This window comes from Phycodurus eques, chromosome 18 (genome assembly GCF_024500275.1).
Source record: "Phycodurus eques isolate BA_2022a chromosome 18, UOR_Pequ_1.1, whole genome shotgun sequence".
In the NCBI taxonomy this organism is placed as follows: domain Eukaryota; kingdom Metazoa; phylum Chordata; class Actinopteri; order Syngnathiformes; family Syngnathidae; genus Phycodurus; species Phycodurus eques.
The window spans coordinates 665,485-677,765 of NC_084542.1; the positions used below are offsets into that span (position 1 = coordinate 665,485).

At 44.4% G+C, this 12,281-nt stretch overlaps 1 protein-coding gene across 2 annotated transcripts in view; it reads right to left on the reverse strand.

The window, feature by feature from the left end:
- Nucleotides 1–12,281, reverse strand: part of mdn1 (midasin AAA ATPase 1) — a 146,251-nt gene that overhangs the window by 81,227 nt on the left and 52,743 nt on the right. For both annotated transcript variants that reach the window (XM_061703734.1, XM_061703735.1), the window contains 7 exons: nucleotides 11,363–11,571; nucleotides 8,454–8,600; nucleotides 6,670–6,811; nucleotides 6,455–6,589; nucleotides 6,244–6,382; nucleotides 2,759–2,891; nucleotides 2,059–2,189 (listed from right to left, as the gene is read on the reverse strand). In XM_061703734.1, the coding sequence (XP_061559718.1) occupies nucleotides 2,059–2,189; nucleotides 2,759–2,891; nucleotides 6,244–6,382; nucleotides 6,455–6,589; nucleotides 6,670–6,811; nucleotides 8,454–8,600; nucleotides 11,363–11,571 (1,036 nt within the window). The remainder of the gene's footprint in view (nucleotides 1–2,058; nucleotides 2,190–2,758; nucleotides 2,892–6,243; nucleotides 6,383–6,454; nucleotides 6,590–6,669; nucleotides 6,812–8,453; nucleotides 8,601–11,362; nucleotides 11,572–12,281) is intronic.

Sequence of the window (12,281 nt, forward strand, 5' to 3'; positions counted from 1 at the left end):
TTGTATAGAACAAGACTAATATGCCAGCTCATCTGCAGAGACGTATTCCCCACAGCTTTTAAACAGCTTAACAGTAACGAGTCAGACAAGGCATACTCCATGTAGACCGCCAGGAATACTGAAAGCTTTTTGACTGTGACTGTGGATTACAATATCTCAGAAACGGAGAGGAAAAGTTCCATTTTACGGACGTGCCCTTGTTTGTTTTTTACATTTGTTGAAGATATCTTTCAAATAAATGCCCTGCGACTGACCGACAACCAGTTCAGGGTGGAGTCCGCCTTTCGCCCAAAGTCAGCTGGGATAGAATCCAGCGCCCCGCGACCCTAACTAGGATAAACTGTGTTGAAAATGGATGGATGGACGGATCTTTCATCCCTCCACTTTCTGTACCGCTTCTCCTCACTAGGGTCGCGGGCGTGCTGGAGGCTCTCTTTCAAATAAATAAATAAAAAAAGCATGTTGAAACTCGCAATGCCTCCGCTCTTACAGAGAGAATCACCTACTATATTCTTAACAGTCAACATGCACCCCACTGAAAACAACATGACCACAAAACTGCGATATGAACTGAAGCATGGGTTGTATTTTTAACCGTTCCACCCCTCGTGTACAGTATGCATATTACGTATTAGAGCTCAGACTCACTCCCTAAAACCCAAATCGATATTCGTGTTGTTTTTGGCGAGTGATCAATCAATTCGATCTCTTACTTCTTGTATTATTCCAAAATAGTAGTCCAACAAATGAAAAATCTAAATGGATTATTTAGATTCTTTGAAAAGAATCCATAGCCCTGTTCAAACACTGTTTGCTGTTTTTTGAGGTTGCAGACTGAGTGACAATGTCAAGAAAGTGGGCAGCGGGCACCTTTTCCCTCCGGTAAAAAACAAAACGCTTCAGCATCATGATCCCTCGCCGTGGCCAAGGTCTGTGTTGAAGCGGTTCTAGGTGTCGAAAAATGCATACTCCACGCTGGCTGGCAACCTCCCGTCTACTACCGGCTCGTTAGCTTAGCTGCTCTTTAGCGGTAGCTCACGTCAATCATCTGCCACAATGTGTTCAATGAATCTTCCATAACTTTATCCAACTCATCTGCTGCAGTCGCACTCTGCCATTAACATTCATAGAGTTTCTCCTCACGGGACGGCTCGTTTTGCGGAGACGGTCCGTGATACGCTACGTTTCATACATTAGGGCTTACAGCGGGTGCCATGCAACTGCACATGCACAGTAAGTCAAACGAGCCAGAAGCGGACGAGGGCACGGACGGACGACTTCATTCATTCCAGCTCCTGTCAGAATAAGAAATGCGAGTTCATTTGCTTCCAATCGAAGGCGAACATTTGAATTCAATATTCTTTTTCTCATTGGAATTTGTGAATTCATTCAAATAGCAAATATAGTCTTCCGAGCCCTAGTATGTATGTATGTACTGTATGTACGTACACTATATTGCCAAAAGTATTTGCTCACCCATCCAAATCGGAATCAGTTGTTCCAATCACAGATGTATAAAATCGAACACCTTGGCGTGCAGACTATTTTTTAACATTTTAACATTTGTGAAAGAATGGGTCGCTATCAGGAGCTCAGTGAATTCCAGCGTGGAACTGTGACAGGATGCCGCCCGGGCAACGGGTCCAGTCATCAAATTTCCCCGCTGCTAAATAAACCACTGTCGCCTGTCAGCTGTATTATAAGAATGTGGAAGCATTTGGGAACGAATGCAACCATGTGAACCGACGGAGCGGGGTCAGCGGCTGCTGAGGCACTTTTCGCATTCTCTCAAGTCACGAATCCCGCTTCTCTATCTGGCAATCTGATGGACGAGTCTGGGTTTGGCAGTTGCCAGGAGAATGCGGCTTGTCTGACTGCACTGTGCCAAGTGTAAAGTGTGGTTTGGGGCTGTTTTTCAGGAGCTGGGTTTAGGTTTCAGCGAAATGAACTGAATGATGCGGCAGAAGAGATTTTGGACAATTCCATGCTCCCAACTTTGTGGGACCAGTTTGGAGGTGGCCCCTTCCTCTGTTTGCGGGACCGTGTGTTTCTGTGTACCTGTTTAGTCGCTCAAGAACAGAGTCATCTGCCAAGGAGATCTCATCCATGAGGAACACTCCACCCTTTTTCATGGCCAAAACCAAGGGCCCATCATGCCAATGAAAGAGCTCACATTCATCACCGTCAGCCTGTAACCATACATAGGATGTTACGGTCTGTGCTAAGCTATTTCTAATCAGTTTTATGTATTCATATTCCGATTAAGTGATAATCCACACATTGAAAAGGTTACACGTCGTCTCCTGTGTGTAAGCCTAGTCATAAACCTTAATTAAGATTGCCCATTTGGAAGCAATGGAAACTACAATTAATAAACTGTACAAATGCCTGTATGATCGTAATAGCCAAACATTTGGTAGATATACAATTTCCATTCAATATTCCAGAATGAATGGAAGAAAACTTTCTAGATTATAGAAGCATTTTGGTTCATTGTTTTTTTTTATTAAAGTCAAATGAATACATTTGAACAAAACTTTTATAAAGGCCACAAAATGAGAATCTTAAAACATCTGAGCTGACCGGGAGGTGAGATTATGAAAAAAAGAATTATTTCCAATAATTCAACACGCGGGATTTGTTCAGTTTGAAAATAAATCAATAAGCCCAATAACCTACAAGGAGAAAGAAAGGAGTTTATTTTATTGAATATTTACCAGCTTTTATACAAGCTATTTTAGATACTGAACATCAGCACCTGAGGGGAATGTCTGACAGGTCGCAGTCCGCCGAGAAAGTCAGTTGTTTCCATGTGTAGGTGGCAGGTGACATAGAAAAGCTTCTTCCCGGCCAAGGCAGCAAACAGCTGGCAGATTGTCGTCTTTCCACACCTGAGAAAGTTGTGGGGCAGCGGTTGTATGTGTGTGTGTGTGTGTGTGTGCGTGTGTGTGGAGTGGAGCAGGCAGTGGGGGGAGAGAAGGAGACGTTAGCATGACTTCCACAAATACATGGGAAGCTCAGTTCATACACGACCCTAATTCAGTATGGAGAAGGGGACAAATACTTTTTCGCAGCACTGCAGGTGCTGCTTCTGTTGTACGCATATCGGACGTGGCCTCCAAGGGTGCAGTGTGGGACACGCGAGCAGATAACACATGAAGATTTATTGAAAAGACACAAGGGACAGAGTCGCTATTGAGCTTCACTCATAACGGGTTTTTCATAGAGTATGAAGAACATAGGCCTGTGAGTCCTGTTGAATCATTTTCTTTACAAGTTGCAGTGCTGTGTTGTTAAAAAAATATATTTCAATGTTTACACGGCAAGAATGATGCTATCCATTAACCCGTCTATGCTGTTTTGCATTATGTGTTAGCATAAGGATAGTGGAGACAAAAACTTTTTTTTTTTTTTTGGTTTGGTTTTATTGGGGGGTTTGTGTGTCCCAATGATCCTAGGAGTTGTCTGGGGCTTTAGGCCCCTGGCAGGGTCACCCGTGACAAACAGGTCCAAGGTGAGGGACCAGACAAAGCACGGGTCAAAGACCCTTTATGATGACGACAAACTATGGACTCAGTTTTCCCTTGCCCGGATGCGAGTCACCAGGGCCCCCCTCTGGAGCCAGGACTTGAGGTGGGGCTCGAAGGCGAGCCCCTGCTGGCCGGCCGGGCACAGCCCGAAAGGCTAACGTGTGTCCCCCTTCCCATGGGGTCAGGTGCAGTGCGAGCTGGGCAGTGGCCGAAGGCGAGGACCTTGGCGATCCGATCCCCGGCTACAGAAGCTGGTTCTAGGGACGTGGGATGTCACCTCTCTGGCAGGGAAGGAGCCCGAGCTGGTGTGTGCGGTCGAGAAGTTCCGACTAGATGTAGTCGGACCCGCCTCCACACACCGCTTAGGCTCTGGTACCAGTCCTCTCGAGAAGGGTTGGACTCTCTTCCACTCTGGAGTTGCCCACGGCGAGAGGCGCCGAGCGGGTGTGGGTATACGTATTGCCCCCCCGGCTCGGCGCCTGTACGTCGGGGTTCACTCCGGTGGACGAGAGGGTAGCCTCCCTCCGCCTTCGGGTGGGGGGACGGGTCCTGATTGTTGTTTGTGCCTATGCACCAAACAGCAGTTCAGAGTACCCACCCTTTTTGGAGTCCTTAGAGGGGGTGATGAAGAGTGCTCCCGCTCGGGACTCCATCGTTCTGCTGGGGGACTTCAATGCTCACGTGGGCAATGACAGTGAGACCTGGAAGGGCGTGATTGGGAGGAACGGCCCCCCCGATCAGAACCCGAGCGGTGTTCTGTTATTGGACTTCTGTAATCATCACGGATTGTCCATAACGACCATAATAAGCATAAGGGTGGACACCAACGGTGAGGGATGCCGTTGACGCGGACATGCCGCCGCAACTTTGAGGCGCCACAGAGACTTGCGACCACCTGAGAACTCCCACTCCTTCACGCTGCCCTGCTGTGAGACGGTGACCAGGACAGGGCCTGGTGTACGTCAAGTGGACCTGAACCTAATTAGCAGCTTCCCGTCAAAAACAGCCGAGGGGGGGGGTTCTGGTTTGGTGGCCTCTGTATTGCATCGCTGCTTTTTGCAGATGATGTGGTTCTGTTGGCTTCATTAAGCCGTGATCTCCAACTCTTACTGGAGCAGTGAGAATCAGCAACTCCAAATTTTAGACCACGGTCCTCAGTCGGAAAAGGGTGGCGTGCCCTCTCCAGGTCGGGGATGAGATCCTGCTCCTAGTGGAGAAGTTCAAGTATCTTGGGCTCTTGTTCATGAGTGAGGGAAGAATGGAACGGGAGATGGACAAGCGGATCGGTGCGGCATCTGCAGTGATGCAGAGTTTGTATCGGTCCGTTGTGGTAAAGAAGGAGCTAAGCCGAAAGGCGAAGCTCTCGATTTACCGGTCGATCTACGTTCCTACCCTCACCCATGGTCACGAGCTGTGGGTTTAATGCTAAATAAATTTATCCCATCATTTAATTAATTGAATTGATTCAAAAGATGTTCGATAGCAACAGCCTTATTTGCAATGTAAGAGAAAACAATCAAAATCGTCAGGCAAGCAAACAAATGTTGTTTTTAAATAGGCAGTTTTAAACCATCTGTACTAAAAACTAAAGTTACCCCAACACTTTTCACTCAACAGTGCAACGAATGTAGACAAACACTAGTTTTAAGTCCGACGTCCTATTGTTTGAGCTACTGCACAAGATACAAAATAAAGTGCCTCCTCTGGGATAATGAAGATCCCTTGAATTGTCACCATTACCATTCTCCAGTTATGATGCTACATATACGTGCATCGTCTTTAATAACAATACGGATGACCTAGTTTTGCCGTTTTCCAAACCACCTGAATAATGACGACTTGATTCATTCTTGCTTTGGAATGGCCTAACTGCTAAGGCTACTTGTGCTGGCAACAGTGCGACAGGCTGTACTGACTGCAGTCGCCTTTTTGTTTTTCTTTCCATAGAATCACTTGGGTGGTACTGCAAACGAATAGCCAGTGTTGTCCGTCTTTGAGGTCGCCGACATAACTTACACATCGGCTAGTTAATAGCATTGCTCCACGTTGCTTTTGAATAATTTAGACGTAGAAACAACAACCAGGAAAACCAGTTGGTGGGGTGCGGAGGTCCACGAGTACGCAACCGGCGTTGCGTACTCGTGGACCTCCGTCACCGGGGCGAGGACTGGCCACCGCCAACTCAGCAGGCTCCGAGGACGGCAAAGTCGGGATCTTGATCTCGCTACAGGGCGAATCGGTCGAGGAGGCGCGGTTTGTTTACTCCCGCCACTCGCTAACGGAAGTGGAGCAGGAAAAGGACGTCTCTGATTGGCTGTTGTCACGCACGTCCCGTCGTGTTAGTTTGTGGAAATACGCACACCGGTGATAACCAAGATCGGCATTATTAGGAATCCCACGCGCTTTCCTGGCAGAACACGCCCCGCTCCAATATCCACACGCCGCTACACTATGACCTTTGCGTGTATGTTTGTGAACGAGGGTACGAACATTCACTCGCCATGTGGCGAGTACTGCTCTAAGATTCACTTTTAGTCGCAATTGGCGACTGGCGAGTGTTCATTTTGGACCCTGCTTTTGCCAACGCAGTAGCCCATCCCACCTGCAGCTCACTTACTCCCTGGTCTCTGCATCCCTTGTGTCTGAACATTTGTATACATAGAAAAGGTCAAGGAAGAACCATCGTACAGATTGCAACACCTTAACACCTTACCCAGTGTCACCGACGAGCAGCACAGACTCCCCGAATCGAAGTGCTCGTCCGACTAGCACAGCTAGCCTCCTCATGCTGCGGGTCCATACCACATGGTGAAAATCCTCTGGAACTCCAGCAGTGCTATCAATTAAGGGACCTGTCAATTGGAAGATGGATTAGCGGGCAAGTAGTTAAGGCCATTATTGTTATGTTGTTGTCGTCTACTCACTAAACTCGTTGTTGACCAGTTTCTGAGAGAACAGGTTTTCTGGGTTCACAGTCCTCTTAAAGTGCCTCTCCAGGATGGACAGGATGGTGGCCTCCTCCTCAGGCTTTCTAACACGTCCTGCCAGCAACATGTACCCTGAGCGAGACAAGAATTTGAATTTTGAATTAACAGACAACAGATGAACACTACATAGTCATTGTTGACAAGGCTTTTACCGTCATCAGCCAAATGCTGAAGCCAGTCGTGAGAGGCTTCGGTCTGCTCTTCCATTCTGTAGCGCTCTGCCCAGCGGAACAAATCCCTGAGGGTAATGAAGCCATGTTTGCCTGCAAACACAGAGGAGCCTCTGCGCAATGACTGTGGAGGAAGAGCATGAACAGCACGTGGTCAGGATTATTTTCTTTTTAAATATCATCATCATTGCTATTACCAAAAGTCCACTTTTCAGCGAACATACTGTTGCCGAATACTGCATATTACCTCCTAATCAATTGATCCAGAGTTTCGTCTGGAACCCATATGACTATTTTTATGCGTGTGAGGGAATTAGACAGACAGACAAATACTTTGGTTATTGCGGATTCAGTGAATATTTTTTATGGGTCAGTGTCGTGCAGTTACTCGCCTTGCCCATCTCTGACAGAGTTAGCTTGATTGGCTATATGATTTTAATCGAACAGCAATGACTCACATGAGGTCAATTGGACTCCTATTCTGGGCAGAAAAAGAAACGTAATCTCAACTCCTTCATTTGGTACCTCAACAAATTGCTTGAGAATACATAGAACATGACTGGAAAGCCACTGTTTAAAACACAGGCCACAGACAAGAGTTGTATTAAATTAATTAAATACCATTGTTAGCCCAACAAACAGCTAATGCACGCACTCATAATGTCGACAGGAAAAAAATGCAAGTTAAGCGCAACGTTTAGCTTGATTTTCTACAACTACAGTACTGTAGTTAAAAACTGCAATGAATTTTGGACTTTTCGCCGACTACATGGCCAGGAGCATCAGTCTGAGGATATATCAAAGCAACTAGGATATTGCCTGTTCACACCATGTCCAAATGGGCTGTTGCTCACGTCACTCGAGCATCGCCTTTGATAGGCATGTGTTTGAGAAGAGTGTGTGGATGGCATGGGCTGGGGGGGGAATTAATGGCGCAGTCGGGAATGTCAATCCCAAGAATTGGTCAACGCAAGATTTTTGCCTCGAAGCATTGGAAATTGTGATTAAAAGCATATTTGCGCCGCATAAAAACATGTTAGCTTACTGTCCATGTTTCCGCACAGACATTTGTGGCAGACGCATGCAACGTCATGACTTCCCCAACATGGCTGCCACGTAGGCACGATCATTGAGCTTCTAAAATAAAAGCTTCATATATTAATACATTGGACAGCAATGCCATTTTGAGCTTTTATTTTGAAGTTGGCACCGGGGCACATTGCCGGCGAGTTACTATCATGCTTCGTATGGACAATTGTTGTGCGTGCTCGCTTAGCTTAAACTTTTCGACTGCAGGCTGGCCTGACCGCAGTCATTGTTCACACAGTGTATTTATTTTAATGCCACTTCGGTGAAATGCGCGAAGGGATCGCATGTTCCTTGTCCAATGTTTTATCGTTTTTTTCAGATGGCTGAACAGATGGGCTGTGTTACCTACCATGCAGGGCAGACAACTCTGTTGCACCCTTAACATTTCTTATTCATGCCTCCAATCAAAACATCCAGAAAACGGATGTCAATCCCTTTCCGAGGCGTTAGCTTCAATCTTTGCTGTACTCTCTTTTCTCGGCATGATTCACTCTCATAATTCCACCGAGAGTGACTGAGAGGTTAACGATGCTGTTTAGGGAGCTCAACGAAGCAAAATTGAACTGCATAAATTTCAATTTAGAAAAACTGGGGGGGGAAATTGGTGTGCTATAAAACTTTTAACCGGTAGTATACATTAGCTAGCCCTATAATGAATGTAATAAAAAAAGACATACCTGAAGATCTGTCATGACTCGAACTAGTTTGGCGCAGTACGATGGAGGCATGTTGCACCTCTCATGGAGGATGGTCTCCAGCTCTTTACTCGGCAGCTCATCAAAGTGCAGCTCCACAAAGCGGTTCCTGAAGGCCCTGGAGAGAACCTGTGGGTAAAGGAGAGGCAACATTTAAAAAACGTTACATTTTTAATCGTTTTTAAACTAAAGGTTTTCAAAAATCACTTTTGACAACGTTTAAATAATGTAATGCCCTTGTGAACATATGCGTTATGTCACTCCATATTTCTGAGCAATAAAACATTTGAAAATAAATAAAAATTCACCCAATCACATATTTGTGCATGTAGAGTACTCAAGTAAAATTACATGACAGTTCTCTGTGCACGAATACTATAAAATATATATATATATAAAGTAAAGCCTAAATCTCCTCCCACTGGTCAGGAAATAAATCGTTTCAGAGGAGTTGCTGAATTGATATTTGCTGCTGATTACTCAATCAGCAGTCAAATATCTGCTCTGTTCAATCCCCGGCCCCGCCTGTGTGGAGTTTGCATGTTCTCCCCGTGCCTGCGTGGCTTTTCTCCGGGCACTCCGGTGTCCTCCCACATCCCAAAAACATGCATGCGAGGTTAATTGAAGACTCTAAATTGCCAGTAGGTGTGAATGTGGGTGCGAAGGGTTGTTTGTTTCTATGTGCCCTGCGATTGGCTGGCAACCGATTCAGGGTATACCCCGCCTCCTGTCCGATGATAGCTGGGATAGGCTCCAGCACGCCCGCGACCCTAGTGAGGATAAGCGACTCAGAAAATGGATGGATGGATCACGGGAAGTATTACATGAGTCGATATTTAATAATTATTGCTTTTTTTTTTTTTACCTATTCAAAATAATGACCCGGAGGAAAAAAAGGATGAATTTAGGTTGTTGGTTTTTTTTTTAAAATGTAATCTTCAACCTTTAAATAGAGGACAAAATTACAAAATTATTATTATTTTTTTTAAATTATTATTATTTTTAATAATCCATTTGCTATCTAAAGGCCAGTCCAATTCTGGGGGGACACTTGATCACCCCATGACTTTTAATCATTATTATTAATTATTATTATTATTTTACATTTATTAATTATGAGCCCCTCCCTGAGCCGTCACCTTATCGTGGTGGAGGGTTTTGTGTGTGTGAATGAATTCAATGAATTTGCTTCTTATTTTAAGGAAGAAAATACAATCCATCAGGTTAAATATTAGCACAAATCAGCAAAATGATCAAATGATACTACATCTGAAGCCACCCAGGAAAAACGTTATTACCATGTCAGAATTTGATAGTTGACCAAAAAACTGGAGAGAAAACAGTCCACCAGCTGAAACCATCAACGAGCAGTCTTGACTTAGTACCATCTGAGTTTTTCAAAGCTATGTGCTTGCTGATTTGCAGCAAATCAATTGCTCACTTCAATCAGGTGAGTTTCCTAAAGCTCTTAAAGTAGCTGCTATTAAGCCTCTGCGAAAAAACAGAACGCTGGATGCTTCCATGTTAGCAAGCTGTAGACCCATCTCAAATCTCCCTTTCATCGCAAAGATTGTTGATAGTTATTTTTAATCAACTCAGCACCTTTTTTAACTTAAATGGACTTCTTGACAAATTTCAAACAAGTTTCCGAACTCGTCACAGTATAGAATCTGCTCTTTTCAAAGTGCTAAATGATATAAGGTTGAATACTGACTCGGGAAAGGTGTCAATTCTGGTCTTGTTGGACCACAGTGCGGCTTTTGATACGGTAAATCATAATATACTGCTGAGCAGGTTGGGAATGTGGGTAGGACTAAATGGAACAGTCCCAGTAGGACCTGGAGGAACGGAGTTATTTTGTACCCATTGGAAGTTTCAATCTCATTGAATGGCAATGACCTATGGGGTCCCTCACGGGTCAGTTCTTGGACCCCTCCTGTTCAACCTGTAGATGCTACCCTTGGGTCAAATTCTTCAGAACTTTAATTTTGACTCTCATAGCTATGCAGATGACACAGTTATATCTCGCAGGGTCTCCAGATGACTACAGTTCAATTGAGGTGTTGTGTCACTGTCTAAAACAGATAAATAACTGGATGAGCCACACTTTTCTTAAATTCAACCACAACAAAACTGAGATAATTGTTTTTGGTAATGAAGAAAAGAGGATTGTTGTTAGTAAATACCTGGAGTCACTCTCTTTAAGAACCAAAGTCTCCAAGTCCGAAACCTTGTTGTTCTGATAGATTCCGACCTGACTTTCAACAGTCATATCAAATCAATTACTAAAACTGACTTCTACCATCTGAACAACATATCCAGAGTGAAGGGTTGCATGTGTCAAGCAGACCAGGAGAAGCTCATCCATGCTTTTATCTCAAGTAGACTTGACTATTGTAATGGTCTTCTGACTGAACTCCCCAAAAAGAGCATTAAACAGCCACAGCTCGTTCAGAATGCTGCAGCTCGGGTTCTGACTGGATCAAAGAGGTCAGAGCATATTACCCCAATTTTAAAGTATTTACACTAGCTTACAGTCAGCTTTAGAATGTATTTTAAAGTTCTGGTCTATAAATCACTGAACGGTTTAGATCCTGAATACATGAAAGAAATGCTAATGGCATATAAACCCAGTCGGGCTCTGAGATCGACAGTCAAATTGTGGAGGCACAGAGTCCAAAGCAAACATGGTGAAGCAGCATTTAGCTTTTAAATGATATTTCTTGCACTGTACACCGTTTTAAGTCTACTTTTATTTTTCCCCCCCTCTTTGTTTTAACTGTTTATGAGCTGCTTTTTTTCTTCGTTTTTAAATTATTTTTATCATGTAAAGCACATTGTGTATGAAATGCGCTATATACATAAATTTGCTTTGCTTAATGATGGAATACCTTTCTACCCCCATAGAGACCAGGGGGGTTCTGAGTAGCAAACAGCATGAATCTTGGGTGAGCCTTGATGACTTCCTGTGTCTCAACTACAAAAAGCTCCCTGTTGTCATCTAGCAGTCTGTTGAGGGCTTCGAGAACATCAGTCGGGGCCAGGTTCAATTCATCAAGGATGATCCAGTAACCTTTCCTCATGGCATCGATCAAAATCCCTGCAAGAGATTCAAAGACAAGCAGCATTCAAAAAGAGGAAAAAGAATACTTTACCACTAAACAAATATCAATCCATCAACCCTTTATTTGTGTATGCCTGCAAATATTCAAATTTATCCAGGCCATTGAATCAATCACAACTATGCTGTTTTGGACGTCTTAGGCCTGTCGGACACAGAGTGACACAGCCGAATACAACTTATTAAATATCGTGCAGTGTGCGGAGTTCAGCCAATATTTTCATCACTTCATATGTACCTGTGTATGAAGAAGTGAACACGACTGTAAATATTCTCATTCATCCAGGTCATTTCATTCTCAGATCACTCTTTGTTTATCTTAGACGTTTCGCCTCGCATTCGAGCAGGCTTCATCAGTTCATGCACATAGGCGAGATAGGAAAGCTCTGTGGAAGCCTCACTCAATGTAAGAGGCACCCGCCATACCACGAATGGTATCACTATTGCAGGATGCAAAACGAAAGTCCTTAAGAAGCATTGAAGAGAGTTCTCTGCCCCGTCAAACACAGTCGCTTGGGTGAAATCGCCCTCATGAATATTCCATTCAGTTGTAACAATAGCGGTAGAGGAACCTGAAAGCCAAAAGCTGCTGTTATTTGTGTGAGGCTAAATAATTTAGTCTCTTTGGAAGGATGAAAGGATGGCATTCTATGTGGGAGACAGGTGGTGTTTGAGCCTCCTCTGTTACG